The following is a 22,917-nucleotide window of genomic DNA, read 5'->3' as shown; positions in this document are numbered from 1 at the left end:
ATGCAGTCGTGTGACTTCAGTGCATAAGGAATTGAGAACTGCATCAATGAAAGGGGTAGGAATGAGCAAATTGATTGCACCTCTGAACTTGTGGGAGTAGCATAAAGTAATCTGCATATGTACCTGATAAGTGCCTCTGACAGATTACTGCACAGGGCTGGATAATTAGTTATTGTGTCTGTTGGTTGACTGTTGAGTTCTAAGCTTTTTCCCCGATACCACCTCCCTAAGAAGCCTGCTACCCTAAGAGCCAAAAGCGGAAAGGGTTGCACCTGGCCCAGTTTACAGAGCCATAGTAGGATGGGACCAAGATGCCAGAGGCAAACACTAACACTATGCATGCCACTAAAAAGGGTTTCATTATTACTTCAGAGTGTGATCTTCAACACACTGGCTGCTTTCAAGTTATCTGTGAATTGGGCATTTGGAGCTCAGAAACGATGTCACAGTGAACAACGCACCATTAACTCTTTTATCTGCCGTACTCAAACCTTAATGAGTGGAGAATATATTTTCAGCTGTGTACATCAGTGAATGATATTGTGTTTGGGGGACAAAAATAATATTTAAAAAAACAAAACTTACCTTTGCTGCTGCGCCGCAGCTGCCACCTCCCTCCTTTTCCTTTGATGGTGTCACTGGGACACCAGCACCAGCTCCCCACATAATTCTGCGGTGCTTCTCTAATGCCTGAGAGTAGTGTAAGGATATGTCTGAGTGGTTTGGTCTGGCTCTCAGACAGTGAATGGGAGTCTGTGCTATTTCTCTAACCCAGGTGTGCAACACATCTGGGTTGGAGAAACCTAAGTGCGCATGTCAGTTTGGCCGGCCTAAGACGGCTGGCCAAACTAACATGCGCACTTTGGTGCACTCAACTCCCCCTTCTCTGCCATCTCCTCCTTCTCATGGTCCAGCCCTGTCCCTCCCTGCACATGCTGGCTGAGCCAGCTGCTGAAAAATAAAACAATAGTAAAATATTGTTTAATTTTTCAGCTGTTGGCTCAGCCAGTGGGGCGACGCTCATTCTCCATTGCGAAGGAACCTCCCTTGGCAAAAAGTTATGAATACCTGGTTTGCATATGGTGTTGTGTTAGACCTGACAGCCTTAGGGTTGTCTTCCCCCAAACCTTTTGCCTGCTTGCCTTACATTTTAGCTGATTTCTGTTTTTTTTTAACCTTAGGACCCTGAGCACTTTACCACTGCTGACTAGTACTAAAGTGTATGTGCTCTCTCCCTAAAACATGGTTTGATTGGTACATACCTAACTGCCCTATTTAATTTATTTATGAATCTCTAGTCAAGTGCATTACATGCTCCCAGGGCCTGTAAATTAAGGGGCAGATTAATGGAAATTGGTGCTGCACCAAGTGCAGCATCACTTTCACTGCGCCCCTTAGCACCCCCCTACTACCACCATGTGTGCGCGGTATTTCAAATACGGAGCACCATGGCGCAGGGTAGGGGGCAATAGCATCATCTTTCATGACGCTATTGATGTACTCTGCAGGAGTATCGCCAAAATATTGGAGCTACTCCTGCAGAGTACACAGGGTCCATTCTAAAGAATGGAAGGCCCCTTATAATGCCAGCTCTTGAGCAGGCATTTAAAGTGCCGTAAAAAATGGCGTAAGGTAATCTCATAGGTTTCCTTACGCCATTTTTCTGCCTCCCCTAGTGGGGAAAGCCCTCTTTGCATACATTATGCCTAGCGCAGGCATAATGTAGCGCAAAGGGTTACAGGGTGGCGCAATGCATTGGGCCACGTTAACGTCAGAATAAATTACATTAATGTGGTGCAAGGTGCCTATAAATAGCCCCCTAAGTGCTACTAGTCGGCCTTCAGCACTGCTTGTACCACCCACGTAGGTAGCCCTTCACAACATGCCCATGCCTGCTTTGCAGCCTGAATGCTGTTTTACACTGCCATGTCGATTTGGCAATTATAACCCCTTTCCAAGCCTTAAAGTTCCCTTTTTTTTACATATCAGTCCCACATAAGGTAGGCTGTAGGTGGCCCATAGGGCAGTGTGCTATGTAATCAAAAGGCAGGACATATACTTTTAGATTTTACATGTCCTGGTAGTGAAAAACTCAAAGATTTGTGGTTTACTACTCTGAGGCCCACTCCTCTCATAGGATTCCGTATTACTTCTATTGAGCTGTAATTCCTTTTTGGGAAGGGGTAGACCTGTCACGTATAGTACCTGTGGAATTGTAATGATAAATCCTTCTTAATGGTAAAGTCGGATTTATTGTTACAATTTTGTACTACTTTTAGAAAGTTGGAATTTTCCTGCAGCCTGTCTCCAATACACATCTGGGTTGGGTGGCAGCAGAGTTTGTACATTCCCTCTAGACAGCTACACACACAGGGAGCTTAGGTGTGACTGATGGGCCACCAACATCCTGATGGGCCATCCTGGGCAGGGGGGAGAGAGGAATTGGCTGCAGCCTCATATTTACACCTGAATAGGCTGTGCACTCTCACACACAAAGGGCTTAATGGCCCTGTATTGTCATTCTAGCCAGCTTGGAGCAGGACAAGGGAGGAAGGGAATTCCTTGCACTTCAAAGCCACTGTATAGTAGCTTCACCCACCTTCTAGAACGAGGGCACCAAAGTATAAATACTGGACCTCAGACACCACCTCTTCTGTACACTTCTGGACCTATGGATACTCTGTCAGGAAGAAGGACGACTGTGCTGCTACAAGAACTGCTACTATGCTGACCTGCTGATCTGTAAGAACTGCTTTCTTGCTGTGCTAACCCACTGCCTGCTGCCCTCTTTCCTGGGCAAGGAGAACTGGACCTTGAACCCTCCATCTTGAATCCAGGATCCCAGAGTGACTCCAAGGGCTAGTCTTCTGGCCTCCTGATCTGACCCTCAGGGACATAACAGGCTCCAAAAAGCTCCTGGACCCATCTTCAGCAAGCTACTGACCCCCGAGAGGCACCTCTTCTGGGCCGTTGGTAGTGGTATTGGGGTCCTGAAATCAAGCTGTTCGGCTCTTTGCAATTGTGAACGGGCCAGATTAACTCATAAATATGCTGCTTGCCTGAATAATCAGCGTGACTGCGAGGCTCCAGTTTGCTTATCTGAGGCACCTGGCTGACTTTTTGTGCTCACGGACCATCACCAGTGATGCTCTCCTTGCTTCTGGCAAACTCCTTCTCTGCAAACAGTACTCTTGTGCCCAATTCTTGAGAAGGTAAAACTTCAGCGGGACTTGATTGAGACTGTATCTGACCCACGCTCCATCATGGTCAGCCTGAACGTTTGGATTAACCCGGTCTAGCATGGCCCCGGTTTGCACTTTATGCTTTTAAGAAATACAACTAAGTTTATTCTTGAGAAGGTAAAACTTCAGCAGGACTTTATTGAGACTGTATCTGACCCACGCTCCATCATGGTCGGCCTGAACGTTTGGATTAACCCAGTCTAGCATGGCCCCAGTTTGCACTTTATGCTTCTAAGAAATACAACTGTTTATTCTGTAAAAATGTATATCTCGACTTCTACTTACTGTATTTTTGTCATTTTGGTCTTGTTTTGTAAATTACATTAAGCTCTATTTTGCTAACCACTTATGGTATCTTTTTGTAGGGTGCTTCCACTGTTTACTCTTTGAAGTGTTGCACAAATACTTAACACTTTGCCTCTTTAGTTAATCCTGCTTGCGTTGAGATACCAGGGGATGTACATAGGGTAATTTAGGGTGTGTCGGTGACTTACCCGGACTAGGATTGTGGTTGTTGCTTGGACAGGGTGCATACCTCTGCCAACCAGAAACCCAATTTCTAACAAGTTATGTATTAGGGATCAATGGGTATAGAACCTCAGGGAAGCACAGGGTGATATGGGGCAAGAGATGACAGAGAGTTGTGACTCATGAGTGCACTTGCTGATGTGCAAGTGTGACCTGCAGAAGTTGTGCACTGTATTGTGCATGCATTTCTATTTATTTTTATATTCTTCTTTTATTGGTATGTAATGAAAACCAACATTGTGAGAATGTTTCCGCATATTAACATTATTTTAGTTTTATAGCTGCATCAATGCCATGGTTCCGTCACTAAGATTCGGTCAATTCGCTAACATGCATATATAAATCATATCTCACTACAATGATCACAGTTGGTAGGTTTGGAGGGCTACAGCATGTCAGTTTATCTAATGGTAAAATAAGTTATCAACAGAATCTGGTCATTGAGTTAGTAACATGCACTATTAAATCATGCAGTTGCAGAATTTCATCAGGACTACGCCTCCTTTATATAAATAACCCTCTCAATTGCACTTCATGTGGTGTGAGAAATCACAGTTGTGGCAATCATTTACATGTACAAACATGCATATCTGATGTAACTCGGAGTGGGCTATTACCAGCCCTCTCTATCCCATCTCAGTCACTGTGCATAGACCTCATCTCCAATCCTGTTGCAAATGGAACTCCTATGTACATGATGAAGATGGTCTAGCATTGTTTCTCGCTTCAAGCTTGGTGACATACATGTCCTAGGCTGATCTATTTGGGTACCTCCCTTGCTTTGCCAGCCTAGTGTAATAACATCTGTTTCCGCTCTAGCCAATTTTTGCAGGTCACGCAACTAGCACCCTATGTCTAGCGATGTGCAGGCTTTCCATGCCATAGCAAGGTGCTGTAAATAGTATGAGAGCTAAGCCTATACAACTTTCGGCCTTGGCATTAGACCTAGCAGACACAGTTCCAGTGCATGGGCATATTCCAATCTACCACCTCAGATTGTTTTCCATCATCAGTGTCTATCATGCTGGGAATAACACTGTGCATTCCCACACCATATGGTAGAAGCCCGCTTCAGGTTGTTGGCATCTCAGGCATTCTGAGGATGTTCCCTCAAACAGGAATTGTATGTGTTTTGGTGTGAGGTAGGTCTGGTGTCTGTAGTTGAATTGTGTGTACTGAAATCTCAGATTCCGAGATGCCCTCTTGACCTGCCCCATGATTTTCTTCCATTTACCATTGGAGATTTTTGTTTCCTGGGTCAGTTTCCCATTTGTCTCTGACTTCTCGGTGAGAAGTGTAGTTTGTGTGTTAAGTAAGTTGTAGCATGCAGTGATGGCTTTCCTACCAGTAGTGTGTGACAGTAGCACCTATATCATTGGCCACAATTGACCTGTCCCTATTGTGTGCATAAAGCAAGTTGCATTACATTGTACACTATAGACTGTCCAACAGCTATACCATATGCATCACACATTTTTTGGAATGTGCGCAGACCCCACCACCCCGTCTGAGTAAATATTGCCGGTATGTGTCACTTCAGCATCTCTCCAGGGCTGCACATCATGCTTCAGCATGGCACCCTTTAGTTTTGGTAATGTCTCTAGCGATAACTGTGGGGAAGATGGAGAGGGTGGGGTGATCCACCTGTGTGTATAGATGTGCAATTTCTAGTTGAGTATAGATTCACCATTAAAAATGTATACACTTTTTTTATAGCATTTTCCGTTCACTACTGTGACCCAACAGCACCGATGAGCTCTTCTTGTTGTGCATCGAGGGAAGTATTGGTTCATGTACGGATCATGAGCACTGTCCTCATCATGTCTAATATCTTCCATAAGCAGTCTTGGCTATATGTGATTTTGACTAAAATCAAACATGAAGAAAATGGCTCTGAGAAATTTCTTTTGTTGAACCATTATTCACCAATTTTATTTTTAGAGCTTTCAATAAGTTTTAATTTCTGCATGGTTGATTTTCATTTAGTCATTTACCCCCTAACCACCATTCTATGTATTACCAAGAACCATTCCTTGCATTCCATGTCCCTTATGATGCCCTTTGCCCCTGTACATCATTAGAAACCCCTCACTCCTTTTTCCACTTTATTCCTGTTTTTTATTTCACTCCTCCTTCGGATTACTCTCTTTGTAATGTGCCACTTACTACCCTTCCCTCTTTAGCCCCTTTTTTTATACGTCCCTTACACCCACTCCTACTTTACTTCATTCTTCGACCCACTACACCCCTCCTACTTTACTCCCATTTTTCACTCCAGTTGCTCCCACTTTAATCTTTTGTTTTAAATCCTCACTTTCCCATCAGCTTTACTCCATTTTTTAGAAACTGCTAATCCACCTCCCTTTTTCAAACCTCCTACTGCCTTTCCCACTGTACTTCCTTTTTTTATAGATCTCTTACTTCCACTGTAAAATTAACTCTACTTTATCAAACCCCTAACACCCCTGTACATTTCTTCAATGTTTTCAACCAATATGGGGCATATTTAAGAGCCCTTTGTGCCATTCTAATGCCACATTTGCGTAAATATTTTACTCTAATGTGGTATTAAAAGGCAAAAAATGCCACTCCATATTTATAGAGAGGCGCAATGCATGGATTGCGCCACCATGTAACCCTTTGCTCTACTTTATGCCTGCGGCAGGCATAATGTCTACAAAGGGGGCGTTCCCCTTAGGGGGGCCGAAAAAATGGCGTAAGGAAATCTAACAGATTTCTGTGCATCATATTTTTTCGGCACTTTTAATGCCTGCTCAGAGATGATTTTGAGATTTGTTCCAAAAGTCAAGAAATTCTTTGCAGACACTATATTTAAAACGATCTGATTTCTGCACCAACCCATGCACAAAGATAGCGCACTGGGCACACAGGTGGACACAGCTTACTCACAGGCACACATGCCTATCCGTCATACATAACATTTTCTATACCTAGTGGTAGCATAGTTTTTAAGCCTCCACTATAATGATAAAATCAACTTTGTAAGTACCAAAACCCAAATTTCTCTTGGCTACAAATACAGCAATGTCTGAAGACATCACATATGACACTGGCTACTTGGCAGCTTTTCACTTGATGGATGAATAAGACATAAATTAATGCACTTGTTTCCTCCATTGAAAATATTACTTTTTATTTGCAGGTGTACGTTTTGTTTTCTTATTCGAGGATCCCCATGATGAACAAAAAATGTAATAAATGCATGTACTTTAACCCTCTGTGTTCCTGTGAACCCTTTTCATCACCAGTGTTTATACCTCAGTGCATGCAGAAGGCGTCCCATGCAGCAAGTCGAAAGATAAGAGACTCACTTAACTTTGTTACAGCCATGCAATGCACTACCTGAGTTAAATGATCTGTGTGAACGCGTTTCATTCTAATTTTGTAGTAATGAAAAAGTCAGACGCGGTGTTAACTTGGTGAAAGAGCTAAATTGCATTATGGGAGGACTGCTCTTCAAATTCTCTCTCACTCAGCAAGGCACAAAAGCGCTGGACTCTTTTTAGATATCCAAAGGGACTCTTGGATTCATGTTGCACGTCCAAAGGGAATAGTGCTTGTGGAGTTCATAAAGGCAAACCTGTGTAATGTATTAATTGTATAATTAATTGCTTTAATTTTATATAATTTTTTAGAATTAATTTAATATATATATATATTTTTTTTATTTATTTTGAGTGTTGGTCAGTGTTTATTTTTAGGGTAATAGGGACTGGAGTTTTTTATTTTAAATATTTTAAATATTTAGTTAACTTTTTATTTTCTATTTATAAAAAAAAATATTTAAAAGTATTTTTATTTTTAAATATTTGTTTACATACATTCTACTTGTTTGACTTATATTTAAATGTTTTATTAAAAAAAAACATTGGAGTGGAAAAATTAAATCCAACCCTTTCAAAGTCCAAAACATTCCCTACTGCTGCCTAGACTGGAGTAGTAACAGTGAAGCTGATGCCTCTACAGGTGAACACTTTCCCTACTGTTGCCTACAGTGAAGTAGGAATAGTAAATCTGTTCCCTTCAAAGTCCAACACTTTCCCTATTTTGCCTATGTTGGCTTGGGAATAGCATATCTAACCGACTCCAAAGCCCAACACGTTCCCTACTTTTGCTTACGTTGCAATTGGAATATTCAATCTGACCCATCCAAAGTCCATCACTTTCACAACCATAGCTTGGGTTGGAGTGGGGATAGTGAATTTCACATCTCCAAAGCCAAATACTTTCACAATTGTTGCTTACATTGGAGAGGGAATAGTAAATCTGACCCTCCAACTCTTTCCCTAATTTTGCATGTGTGGGAATAGTAAATCTTAGTCCTTCAAAGTTTAACACTTTCCCTACTGGTGCTCATCGTGGGGTGGGAGTACAGAATTTTACGTCTTCTGTTTTTATTTCCATTTTAAATCTACTTTATTGCAATGTTTTTTGTCATTTGTTTTTTGTTAATGTATCTTTTTTGTTGTTGTATACATTTTTTATGTTTCAATATCTAGTGTTTGATCAAATTATTTTTTTAAGGAAAATAAACTTTAATAATATTCTCTATACTTTCTCAGAGATCTCTGTCACGGTGATACAGATCCCCATGAACTTGTAATAACCTTACACTTATAAGCCCTGTGGTAGGAAGCTTCATTCTCTGAGTTGAGGGGTTATAGACATGTAATTCTACATCTATTTGTAAATCTATGGTGGACATGGTGAATACTAAAAAATGTAGAGTTACACCTAGGTGTAATAAATAGTAAACATAGACATGTGTAAATATACATGTGTATATTCACATTTGTGAACTGGGCCCATAGTGCATGTCTAACTATATAACTATATAATATAGAAGTCAGCAGTAATGTAAGTGTGCAATAGTATCCTCAACACAACATTTATGTAAAGTGGAAAATTGCAACTGTTTCATCACTGAAAAACTATTTTTATGTGAATTAAAACATGAAAAACTTGTCCATGAACACATTATTAACTCTCCATGAGAATTGTTCACTCAATATGCAATGTGCACGGGAACCGACAGAAAAAATCTACAAAATTTGTACATTTCCTTGGTGGATATCTGAGATGTTTGTCAATAATTGATGGATATCTGAGATGTTTATCAATAAGGAATAGGTTGAAATTGTTCATGATGTGCAAATGTAAGTCAGCATATGCATCAGTTTTAAAATTTACATACTGTAAAAAACTCCACATCAGAATATACAACAAGAATAGAGCATAATAACCAAAAACCTTTACAAAAAGCAAAAGAATACACCTTTGAACTCTAATGAAAGCCCCACACAATATAGTTCTAAAACGTTTTTGAGTATTATAATGTATTTTCATAATATATATTTGTTTTCTACCCCCGAAAGAGGAATGTGTCTATGAAGATGTTTTTCATTCTACTAGGTATAGATTCTTTAAAATGTTTAAATTGCAAGGTACCCCTAGCATAACTGAGAGCCCCAAAAACATAATTAATGAACTTAAAAGAGAAGAATGTTTGATGATGCACACTTACGCCTTGCATTCTGCTAGGAGGTGCTCTACACGAATTATGCTTAAGATTAAAAATAGATTGTTGTGATGTTGCCAATAAATCATAAGTTCTGTTAAATCTCTTAAAATATCGAGACAGCAGGATTCCATCAGGTTACTTTTTCTGCAGGCATTTTCTTCTGTTCCTGTGACACCACACATGAATGGAGACAATAGCACATGAATGGAAACTTACCAGTTATTGCAACCAGCTTTGATTTTTTCTCCTGGCTGGTAGTATACCCCGTCTTTAAGGCATGGGCATTTATTTGTATCCACACATCTACCCATGCCACTTAACATCATCCCAGGAGGACACATGCAGCCAGAGATGCACTGTGAGCTGTCCTGTTAGAATAAGCCATATTGTTAAGAGGTGCTTGCATTTCAAGCCAGATAATGAACTACACAAATGAGAAAGAACACTTGGGGCTGGTGGGTTACTGGGATACCTTTTAGCTAATTTCCTAGAGATGGCATGTTCAAAACCTTTAACCAAACCATTGAGGTCAGAGCATGCAAATTTCACCAGTGCTGGGCAATTTCTGGACTGGTGCTAAGCACTTTCTTTCAGTCTTGAAACGTTGAAACGACATTTGCACTAACTGGTTGATAGACATCGTTATTTTATCACTGGTAAGTTGCTGAAAATATAATTTGTTTACTGATAAACTAACAAACCAAATCCCAACTCAGACATTGCTTGGCTTGCAGAGACATTAACATGGATTACAAACAGCAACAAAGTAATATAATTTGCTTCTTCTCATTGCCACTAATTGCCAACCCTAGTTGTGAGGTCAAATGTAGTTAAGTTCCCTGATCCTTGTATTTACAGAAGGTTCTGCATAGATGCTTGTATCTGTATTTCTGTCTTTATCTTGAAATTCAATCTCTATCACTGTTTCTATCGCTGTCTCTTGCTCTGTTTCTAGCTCTAGCTCTAAACCTAGCTCCATGAAGTGTATATTCTAAGCTACAAGCAACAGTGGGCACAAGCTATAGTTACTTTAGGGCACGAGTAATAAATACTTGAGATAACTGTGGTAAATTTCAGTGGTTTTATTTGTTTAAAACTGCATGTTTTAACTGACATATTCCCCTATCTATAAGGTCCCTTTAACCATTGTGATTTTAGATGAATTTCTATTTTTTAAAGTTTAAAGTAAGATATAATTACACTTCCTAACTATATTGTCACTGTAACCATTGTTTTTTTCAGTGAATTTCTATGTTTTTTACCACAAAGTAGGATGTCCATCACTGTGTTCAGGGTTGGGTTGGGCACCCAACCCTCCCACTACGTATCACTTTTGCATCGGGGGTTGTGAGCAGGGTCTGGCTTGCAACCAATTTTTTGCTGGCGCCCAACCTCTGGCTGTGCATGACCTTTGTGAGGCATGAGTTGGGTGCAGGGTCAGGCCACCCCACTCCTGTATTCATGGCTGACTATGTGATGTAACAATATATAGGGTGACATTTTAAGTAATACAGTCTTCCTAACCTTGTCAAAAGATCAGAACACCAAAATATAAAAAGCTGACCAAAAAGTACCAATAATTGTAATGAAATGCAAATTTTATAAATTCATACATTAAAATATTAATTAACACAAGTTGATTGTCATACATTTCATCAATAAAGCTTTATAAAAATCATCAAAATGTCTTTGGGTCTTTCGTATGACATTTTTCAGTCTACAGAATGCAGCCATAGGGCCTACCACAAAGGGTCCTTGCATGGATTTCCAGCTAGTAATGCTTTAAAAAAACAAGGTAAGCTCAACTAGGGTCAAAGATTCAATGACCCAGGACACTTACTGTTTATTTGTTACTATTGCTGGGGTTCTGCGGCACTACCTGCAGCCACCCATTACATTAAAAAAATTGTATGTTGTGCCCCAGCTCCTTCTAGGGGCACCACCAGGCTCCAAAAACTCTAAGTAAAAAGCTCTTGCAGTGCATTATGGAACTCTACCTCTCTGGAGCATTGACTAAGAAAGAGCAGCTCCTGACACTTAATTATTATACCTTTTAGTTGAGTTTTTGTTATATCTATGTATCCATGTATCTATGTATATATGTATCTCTTTCTCTCTCTCTTCAGGGCCCCTGTAGCCCCTGTGGGCTCCCCCAGGGAAGCCAACCACTTAGATTAGAGGTGGGTGCTTCATCATTGGGGACCTTGGTGGGACCCCCAAAACCCCCATGGCCCAAGCTGGCTCCCTTGCCAACACCATACTGGTTTCAGCTGGTTTTGGCTTCATTACTTTGCTCTTTCCCAGGTGAGAGCACCTTTTTTCTCTGCTCCCATCTGGGAGTATGGCCACAGGTTATGCCCAGGGACAGAAATACAGTGTCCAGGCAATGGGGTCCCCGGGACACTGTTTCATCAGGATCTGGGAGGTAGGGCCACCAGAGGCAGTCTACGGCTCAGGGAGGGGGTCTGACACCCCTGACCCATTCAAAAACAGTAAACTCTTGGGGGATGGGGTCCTGAGTCTCTTAGAGGCTTGGGGAGAGAGCCCATACACATTCCACTACCCTAAGAACAGGAACGGGTGATGGGGTCCCAAGTGCTTCTAAGAGGCTCAGGCAGAGTAGCCACATATTAGCTATCCAAAAAATCAATTTGACTGATGTAATATGTGGGGTAATTAGCAGTGCATGGCGAGGGCCCAAGTTATAGTTACCTTAGGGCATGAGTTATAGTTTCTTGAGATAAGTACAACTATAATTGCTGAATTTCTGTGGTTCTGTGCATGTGAGATCGGAAACTAACTACAACATCCCTGTAACCTTTGTTTTTTTTAGTGAACTTCTAAGGTTTTTTAAAATTCAATTTCCTAACTATAATGTTCCTGTAATTAACATATGTTAATACAACTCATTGATGATGTAACTAATGACATTATCCAATGTGTGTTAATTAGTTTTTTAGTTTACATAGTGGCGGATAACTACCATATTACTTTTCTACCTTATTTGGTACACTGTTTGTCCAGCTAATGGGTGTAAGTGTTTACAAAACACATGTGCTTCTAATGGCCCATAGGTGTGTAGTGGTATTGAACACATTATAAATCTTTGAATTGAAGAGTAACTCTGTGTGCAAATGACTGCGAGCTTCTGACCAGTATGTTCCACACATGTTTTTAGGTTCTGCAGGAAACTTGCTAACAGCAGGTACTAACTTCGGTGCATGTGCTTCTTTTGTTTCAGAAGATGGGCAATCTGCAAAGTTTTCACCCCCCGTATGAAAGCTGCAGATTGTATGGTCTTTAGCACCTTCAGACTTTTGGTATTTTAAGTGAATAGTGTCTCTTTTGACAAGTGCTTCATAGAGTGTACATTGTTCTTATTAGATACGTTTTAATACTCTGTGGTGTATTTGTCATGAGAGTTTCACTATCTGCAAACAGTGTGTTACAAAATAAACTCTCTCCATACTGTTTTCAGCACCAACTTTTCCACTTAGATCAACTTAATTTCTCAATGTAGGTTATGTGATTGTGAGGGGGTTTGATACAGATAAAAGATGTCCATTGTAGGGGATTCATTTTGGAATAGATGTTCAGTAGCTTCAGTAAGTAACTTGGCTTTCTCTGAACAGTTCATGTATATTGACCACTGGGTGCAATGAGGGTATCCCATATATCTGTACTTGATTGTTAATGTGATGTAGGCTACCTGTAAAGTGTATGGTATAGGGTCAATGTTGCATATAACACACACTTGACACCCCTAAGGGAGTTGTATCTGTGATGCCATTATTGATGTATCATATTATTCTGAGATCTGTTGTACTTACTTTCAGGCCTCTAATTCCATACTAGTTCAAAGACTAATCTGTACAAAAGAATCTTGCATGATGTCATCAGCGATGTAATCAACTGTCATTTGAGATGTCATCAGTGATATCATAAATTATGTCATATAACATTTTGTAAGTGGTGTAATTTGTTATGTCATTAGCAGTGCATAGCGGGGCACAAGTTATATTTAGTTGTGCTAACTATAAGTGGTGAACGTCTGTGGGTTTGTTCAAAACTTTAATGCTGTCACTAACATATTCATCTAACTATAATGTTAAGTAAACCTTTGTTTTTGTACAGTCAATATATATAAGTTCAGTGTAAAAACCAAAGGTTAGTGATAATTATAGGAAGGAAAAATGGATTTTTAATATCCATACAATCCGTACTAAAACTACAGAAACTTTAGAAATTCTAAAGTTATAGTTATAACACCACCTTCTAATTACTATAAGTTGCAAACCTATGCACACAGTATTACTCACAACTTACATTTTAATTTGACACAGCACTTTCAAATTACTATAAGTTGCGCACCTCTATACACAGTGTTGCCATCTCACTCGCCATACCACATTAACTATAACTCACAAATCTACCATGCACTGTGTTCCAAAAAATCATCCTAATTATTTGTCATAAGTGTTGTTATGAAAGCTATGATTCAAAATATTATAAGTGATATCACATGCAAGTGCATTGAGAAGGCTAGTCCGTTAGTCCACTGGACGCTACTCTACTCAACGACACTCCACTGTATGCTATTACACTATACCCCACTCCTCTGTATGGCACTCCAGTATGCACCACTCCACTGTATGCCACTCCATTGCATGCTATTCCACTGTACACCGCTCCACTGTACTCCACTCTACACTGTTCCACTGTACACCACTCCACTCAATGCTATTACACTGTATACAACTTCAGTCTTAACCACTCTACTGTACAGTATTTCACTGTTAGCTACTCCATTCTTTGCTCTTCTATAGGATGTCACTCCACTGTATGCCCCTCCATTTGGTGCTATTACACTCTACCCCACTTCACTGTACACCACTCCAGTCTACACCGCTCTACTGTACCCCACTCACTGTATGCCACTCCACTGTGCGCTATTACACTCTACGCTACTCCATTGTATACCACTCCAGGCTATGCTATTGCACTGTATGCTACTCCACTGCATACTACTCCACTCTATTATATTCTATTTTACACCACTCAACTCTACACCGTTAGACTGTATACCACTCACCTTTACAACACTCCAGTGTATGCTATTCCACTGTATGCCACTCCAGTGTACGCCACTCCGCTCTACTCTCCTGCACTCTATATAACTCCACTCTACAAAACTCCATTGCACTGTATGCCACTCTACTTGACTCTTCTGCAGTCTATCCCCATGCACTCCACTGTCCAAATTTTTACTCAACTCTATGATCATAGACTTGAGTGTCTAAAACTCTACTTGACTCTACAACAGTTTCCAACACTGTTGTGATGCTATGTGGATTTCACCATGAGTTGACCACTGACTCCCTCTTGTTTGAGTGACTCCATTTTGGGTTGTGCAGCAGTTGCAGGGCAGCACAGGTGTTTTTCTTCACAGACATTGCTCTTCTCTTCACAAGTACAAAACAGACAGTTCCTGGAACATGGAATGTGGGATGCGTATGTGATAAAAGTTCACAAGGCTGAGATTGTTTTTACCAGAGGAATGTACGGATCTGTCTTGGAACAAGCATGGGCGTCTGGCCAGATTCTGCGAGTGTTTGCGACTCAGACGAAGTACAGCCAGCATTAATCTCATAACAGAAGGAAGGGGGGTCTAGAATTCTCTCCTTGAGTTGTTTTAAGGTAGGCTTGGCGCTCAGAGAGGAGCTCGCCTGTGAAAAGGACACATTGCCCAGGGGTCATTTATTGGTCTAGATCGAGACTCCTGTCTGACTGATCTGTGGGCTCCCCAGTCATGCTGGCAAGGATGTTGACTCAATGTGTAGTTTAAGTCTGGTTTGTATAGGGAGAAAAAAGTTTCCATAACTATAACTAAGCTGTAACTTTCATTTTTTTCCATTGAATACACACACACACGCCCACACACATTTACCGATGCATGGTAAAGGCAAAAATACTTACCTGCATAGTTAAGGCATGGCTGGTAAAGGCTATGTGGTAAAGGCTTCGATGTAAAGGCTGTTTCCCTCTGCATTACTCAGGTGGGCTGGTAGTATGCTCACCATACTCTGAATGACTTGCTATGTCTGAACAGTACCACTCCTGCATTTGAGTCCCTGTAAATTGTGTATTTCCAACACTAGGTAAGGTGGACCATTTCCCAGTCCATTCTATTTCTGATCCCCTAAGCTCACTGCATTCAAATAATGGAGTTCTTAACCTGTGGTCTGAAAACTCCTGGGGTCTCTGAAGCCTAGTCATAGGGTCAGTGTCTGTGTTACAAAATTAAATAATATTAAATAATTCACTAAAATTGATAAAGTATGTACAAATAGAGAAGCCAAATTGAATATATGAAAACCTGTTTATATATTTGTGAATTAAACAATATATTTCAATATTTAAGCATTTATTTGGTGTATTCTTGACTGTATATTTTTGTGTAAGGTTTTGAAGTTCAAATAATATAAATTGTGTAGGACAGGGGTCCCCAGGTTCCAATAATGGAGTGGGGATCCCCGAATTTCAGTATTAAGTCAGTGGGGTTCCACAGAAGTCAAAAGGTTAAGAACCGCTGCCATAACCTATGTATGAAATATTCTTCATGAATATATCACTGAATCAAACTTTGACAGTTATTCTAATGGACAAATGGCATGCTGACCCTTGATGCTGTACTTACACATGGCATGTCAGGATGCTGGCATTTCTTCTGGCACTCAGATCCTTTGGTGCCTGGTGGAGCCCCGGTGCAGTTGAAGAAGATCATAGGGGCACTGCATTCTGTAGGAGGACATGAGGATGAGATGTGACTCAATCAGATGCAATGTTAGCATTATCTATAGGCACAACCTCCGCATGCTGTGGAAGTTTTTCAGATGGATCCCCATTGAAAAAAGAAAGACGGTAACTCAAGCCATCATCACCAGCCGACTAGACTACAGAAACGCCCTCTACTTCGGACTTCCTACCCTACACCTCCAGTCCCTCCAGACCATCCAGAACGCAGCCGTGACACTCATCTTGGATCTCCCCAGATGGTCCCACATCACCACCCACCTCAGGGATCTCCACTGGCTGCCCGTGCACAAGATGTGCAAATTTAAGGTCCTCACCATCACATACAAAGCATTCCACCATATTGGACCCAGTCTCATCAACCACAGACTCTTCAAAGCTTGCACTAATAATGTTTTGAGTGTGATGGTTTCCAGTACCACCAAGGAATTTCTTATCAGTAAAATTTGTTATAATACAGATTTTTGTATCTACAGTCTTCTCTGTACCTGCAACTTGTGATATATCGGCAGCACAGCACACACAGCTATAAAACGGGTGCCAGAACACATCAGGACAATATGGCAAGCAAATCGACAATATCTAGTGGCTAGGCATTTTGCAGGAAAACATTATGCTAATAAAAACCAATTGTGTTTCATGGTTCTTGACACAGTGCTGCCAAACATCAGAGGGGGTGACAGGAAAAAGGCACTCCGTTGGTTAGAATTGCGTTTTATACTTGATTTTGATACTTTGACAACACTGCGTTTTATACTTGATTTTGATATGTGACACCATTTGGTCTGACTTGTGATGAGGAAATGGCGGTGCATTAAGGTTGATATTGTGATGTACAATAGTGACTCTTTAACTCCTTGCTTCCAAGAGTGTTTCAGTTTAAACCTATTTTTAACAAACTGTTTTCATCTGTTTTTTCACACAGGTTTTCACACTGCACTTGTGTTGTGCATGGTCCATGGTCTTGTTGTCACTGTAAGAAGACTGTTGAGATTTATACCTACTACCCACATGGGGTTGATCAGATAAGACACTTTGGCGGTAAGTCCCGCCGTCAGAATACCGCTGCGCGGTCAAAAGACCGCCGCAGTAATTCTGAGTTTCCCGCTGGGCGGGCGGGCGACCGCCAGAAGGCCGCCCGCCCGCCCAGCGGGAAACCCCCTTCCACGAGGATGCCGGCTCCGAATGGAGCCGGCGGAGTGGAAAGGGTGCGACGGGTGCAGTTGCACCCGTCGCGATTTTCAGTGTCTGCTATGCAGACACTGAAAATCTTGGTGGGGCCCTGTTAGGGGGCCCCTGCAGTGCCCATGCCATTGGCATGGGCACTGCAGGGGCCCCCAGGTGCCCACGACACCTTTTACCGGCAGCCAGGTTCTGGCGGTCAAAACCGCCAGAACCAGGCTGGCGGTAAGGGGGTCGGAATCCCCATGGCGGCGCTGCCTGCAGCGCCGCCATGGAGGATTCCTCAGGCCATGGGAAAACCGGTGGGAAACCGCCGGTTTCCCTTTTCTGACCGCGGCTTTACCGCTGCAGTCAGAATTGGCCTGGATGCACCGCCAGCCTGTTGGCGGTGCATCCGCGGTCCCTGGCCCTGCCGGTCCATGACCACCAGGGTCGGAATGACCCCCTTTATATCATATGCCCACCTGGCTATATTTGAGACAGTTTTGTACCTTAGGGATGTTTTTTTCCCCTCATTTCCTCACTATTATATCCAATATTTTGTTGGTGCCTTATTTTGATGCAACACATGCATGTCTTTTGCTATATTGCATGTTGCAGTCTTTAGATATTAGATCATACAGTTCGTATGGGGTTGCATGAGAACGTTCCATTTGCTTGCATGGAAACATTGAGTGTGATTAAAACTATATTCATTAGTGTAAGATTATTTTGGTATGGCGTGGATCAGGTCGCCTCATCACTGGTTTTCATTTCTGAGGCACTGTTTGATGCAAATTTGAACTTACTAGACTGTGTGTGAAACATGCCATAATAGCTATTATGTACCTTTCCTATACCTGAGCTGAGGTATTTGCGTAATCACAATATTGTATCTACTGTTTCCATTTGTTTGCATGACATTGTAACAATTTATTTTCTGTAATTGCATTTGTGTATCCATGTGGCTGTGATGTTAACATGTTGCGGATTAGATTTGTAGAGTTAGGCACTTATCCCCTTTTATTCTGCTAACTGTATGATTGTTTTAAAAAATTGGTATTTTATGATTTTGTTACAGTCTGTGTATTTCCAGTGTTTTATGTACTTGTGCAATTCATATATAAACTCCACAAGTATACATTGAATTGTCCTTCTAAGATGGCACCCGTATTTCCATGCACTGCACAACTCTAGTGCAGTTTAACCGTTTATTATGGGTAAGGGTGCACTCCTACAGACCTGTGTTTAAGGCTACAGCCAACATGCGTTGAGGGGAGTCATTACTGCAATAAATGTGACTGTGTTTTAACCTTATTGGCCTTCCCTTTAAATAATGTTTTGGTTATATATTTATATATATATGGATGTTGTACGAGATAGAGAGGGCACAACAGGCATGAAATACATTTGCAGAGGGTAGGTATGGCTTTTTAAGTGTCATATTATATTCATCCATAGCTTGTTGGCTTTTTAAGTGGCATATTTATATTCATCCATTGTATGTTGAGATTTGTTTAACAGAAAGTCTTAAAGTAAAGGTGATTGCCAGTTTTGAGAAGGGAGATCGGAAAAGATTACCAGAAGTAGTCTCATATTAGTGAGAATGAGTGTTCTTCTCGTCTGGTCATGTGGCAGTGTGAGTCTGTGAGACAACATACGTAGAGCATATGGCTCATCTTATGGTACATCAGTGAAGCTTCTTGTTGAGACAGGATAAGTGAAGAGCTCAGAATAGTACAAACAAATTAAAATTTAATTATTTGGGTTGACAGAGAGCCAGCAGAAAAAACGCAAAAGCGGGATTGAAGCTGCGATATTTCTCAGCTCATGGGAGGAAACAAGAGTTGTGCCTTGAACCCATTCAAGATAGTTTAGCTGGATAGGAGACAGGACCCAATTGAGACTTTTACACTAGTCCATGCAACTTTGTCTAAGACTGAATCTCCATCCTTCCAAACAGTAATCGCTGGCATTTGTTCGCTATATTATTCTAGAACTGAACACAGTTCTTTCTAAATTGGAGTGGGTGTGGCACAACAGCTTGAGCTGCCAACTTCGGAGCTGGGGAAATCAGTTTCTAGTCTTGGCATCGGCTCACCATCCTGTAATTCTTGGCAAATCACTTAATTTCCCCATGGCTATAATTCAGTGCATTGAGAACCTAAGGTGATTTGTTGTGCTTTGCAAATCCTGGATTATTTAAATTAGGAACTGGTTCATTTATAAACATAGACAGCTCAAGCACATTAAATTCCTACATAGGGCCTGATTTAGGGCCTGATGTACAATGCATTTTACCAATTGCAAACAGAACATGGGGCCGTTTGCAGCCAGTAAAATGCATTTTCCTATGCACTAACCCTATCTTGCAAGTCGTTAACCTATTACCAACTTGCCAAAATAGGATTTGCGAGTGGCTATTAGGAAAGGACGTGTAAAGGGCACCCTTTCCTAATAGCGAGTCGCAGGGCCATGTATGAATGTTTTGCAACCAGAATGTGGTTGCAAAAACATTCATACTTTACCAACTCCATGAAGGAGGCAGTAACCCATTCACAAACGGGAACTTCCCCTTTGTTAATAGGGGCACCAACTTTTGTTAGAGCAGGCAGTGGTCCCATCCCTGTGAGTGCCGGCCATTCCCAATGGGTCGTAAACTGTGACCTGCCTCATTACTATTAATGAGGCAGGTCCCTTGTGATTCATTTGGGATTGAGTGTCTGAAACACCGTTGTACATCAGCTTTGATGACTCGCAAATTACGAGTCACTAAAAGTCTCGGCATGTGAGTCGCAAAAGCTGTTGGTCGTACATGTGGCCCTTACAGTTTTTGGTGGAGGGCGGAGTTTGACAGATGGGTTACTCTGTCACAAACGTGAGGGATATCCCGTCCGCCATATTACTATCCCATAATAAACCATGAAGATCGTAATACAGCTGACGGGATATCCGTCATGTTTGTGACAGAGTAACCCATCTGCCAAACTCTAAATCAGGTCTGATTTAGATAGTGGCAGATGGGTTACTCGGTCACATTGTGAATGAATATCACCTCCGCTGAACTCTAAATCCCATTATTTCCTCCACCAAAATCGAAATCAGACTCTTAGTTTCCTCTTCTCAAGCAAAAACAAAAACAACTTCAGAAACAACTCACCACTGCTAAAAGTTTCTTTTCAATTCATTTGGTGGCCAACGTCTAAAATGTTCCAGTGTATCAACGTACCTATTAATTTAATAATGTGCCAATAATACATCACATTTTGCTCTTTTTGGGGTCTAACATAAACCATTTAACAGTATTTAAATTGAAACTCGGCATGCTTCCCTCTCAAGTCAATATAAGTTCTAAGCATAACGGGATGTGTATATTAGTGACCTCCTCTGGAGAATGCACTTTGTTTCCAGAGGTATTTATGCAAACAGAAGATTTGAAATCCTGGCAGCACAAGCGAAAGAAACTCAAAGTATGCCACCGCTCCCGAGTTTTTCAGCCCTTACTATTTTCCTAATGTTAAAATTGCCCCTCCTTCGAAGCTCTAATTTTGAAACACACTTGATGTGCCTTGCACGTGATGGTTTTGCTTCGGTGAAGAAGAGGAGTATTTCATTCTAACACAAAACGCCCCACCATCTTGCAAACTGAATTCAGTCATAAAGCATTACTTGGGTTTGGTCCAGGTTCGGGGCAAGTCATCTTCCCGGCTTTACAGATGCTGCAAAGAGAAACAGAGAAAAGTCAGCAATCTGATTTGAAATATGTTTCATCTTTCCTGTGGCAGGGTTAGGACTTTGAACTAGGCACCCAACTAAGATCTTAAAAGAAATGTTTACAGGAGACGAGCAGGAGACGACCAAAAACATGATGTCCTGACTGTTGACCAGTAAAATACAGTATTGTTAATGGCCTCTCTATAATGTACACAAAGTGGTGTGGGAGACACTAATGGGACAATGAGATTCAATCTGAACAGCGGGAAGAAATAGAAAAAAAATAATTCCAAAGGTGGTGTTTCGATCAAACTAAAATCATAACAATGGCCGTTTCACCTATGTCGCTAAAATATAACATCCTTCCAAATGTTTGCTAAAAAAATAGACCTTTTGATACAGAAATATATATACTCGTTTTTCCCAATGTGTCGGCCTATTTATGGCTGATACATGTATTTATGTAATTATAATGCAAGAATCAGTGCACGTACCTAAGCACCATGGGTCTAGATGTTATCGAGCTACTAATTAAAACAACTGTATCTGTGCTTAAGCTTTATGAAAATATTTCTACATAATACTATAGCAATAAACACATTTCTGACTTCGCACCTCTAAGAAGTAGTCTTTTTGCCTACATCATTACATTCTACATTATCCCAAAGGTATCCAGCAAAACAAGAACTCAAAATAAAGGTGCTCAATGATTGTTTAAGGTTTTTGTAACTTGTCAGCTTTTAATAGATGCCACTGGGCCGCCCTTAAATGCTGATTGTACGTTTTGACTAGCCCTATTTACACCCACAGCCTTGGGCGTCCTCGTCTGATTGCTAGAAGATTACCTAGTTGTTACTCCGTTAAGGCTTTGCACAATAGTTGAATACTAACTACAGTAGCTATAAGCAATGCCTTCTTTACATAGCGAAGATTCATTTTACTAGGTTGCCAAAATGTAAAAGTTAAGAGATACAAAGATCTGCACAACTTCAACGAACTGCGCAGGTCCAATGTAACCAAACGCAAATGGGGAGGGTATCATAAGAGAGAGGGTAGAAAAGCTTTATATGTACAAATAGCTCTTCCTGTCTTGGTGAACTTTGTTACCAAGAACACCACAGCAAGGCTGACATCAGTGACCATATCCCTAACCAGTCAGAGCGAGAAGTTTCCCGCATCCCAGAGAGAAGTCATTAAAGAAGAAACTGAACTCCTTGGTTTGGACTTAACACACACTGACATCTAACTCGATTTTCTTATAACTGTAATTTAAATCCGAGCCACCATGCACATCTCATCCTTCAAGAGTCCAATAATGCTCTTGATGAGGTGATGTATGGTGTGCATCTCGCTTATTTCACTACACAGCATTGACTGACATCTAGAGAGAGCTTCTGAAGACCGCATATAAAGGAGTCATGGTCATGTTCATGTTTTTAGTCCACTCTGATCAGATCCAAGTTACAGGCAAAGCCTCTGTAGCCTATGTCACCTCTTGTGAAGCACCTCAAGGGTCTCCACTTCTTTGTTGTGTGCCCAAGGTTTCTTGCCACCCCAGAGCAACATGCTCATATCCCACCACCTATACTTCGACTTTCAAAATAGCTGCTTGTGCATGTTACACCATGCCAGCCAGAAGTCACAGTCTACCTGAATTGTATCAGTGACCTTAATGAGCTACAGACTGGCTAAAGTTATACGCATACAAAACAAATATACTCCTAGTGGCTAATCGGTAGAAGAGGGATGATAACCTGCATCAGAGCCATCTATCCTCACTGGTTGTATGATGGAACCACACATGCAGGAACAATGCATGCCTTAACACTGTGGTCACATGCATTAACAACGATTTTCATTGTAAAAGCATGCCTAGTAAAGGCATGTGTGGAAATGCATGCGAAACGGCATGTATGG

The 22,917-nt window shown here is 41.1% G+C and overlaps 1 protein-coding gene across 1 annotated transcript in view; it reads right to left on the bottom strand.

The window, feature by feature from the left end:
• The window catches only part of LOC138284363 (mucin-2-like), a 1,502,605-nt gene that overhangs the window by 1,116,840 nt on the left and 362,848 nt on the right, over positions 1–22,917 (bottom strand). The window contains exons 18-20 of the mRNA XM_069223056.1: positions 20,956–21,005; positions 16,010–16,110; positions 9,529–9,680 (exon numbers count right to left, since the gene is read on the bottom strand). Coding sequence (XP_069079157.1) covers positions 9,529–9,680; positions 16,010–16,110; positions 20,956–21,005 — 303 coding nt within the window. The remainder of the gene's footprint in view (positions 1–9,528; positions 9,681–16,009; positions 16,111–20,955; positions 21,006–22,917) is intronic.

The sequence above is a fragment of the Pleurodeles waltl genome, chromosome 3_1, assembly GCF_031143425.1.
Source record: "Pleurodeles waltl isolate 20211129_DDA chromosome 3_1, aPleWal1.hap1.20221129, whole genome shotgun sequence".
Lineage (NCBI taxonomy): Eukaryota > Metazoa > Chordata > Amphibia > Caudata > Salamandridae > Pleurodeles > Pleurodeles waltl.
Note: the sequence above shows the minus strand (reverse complement) of the source record. Positions and strands in the feature narration are given on the sequence as shown.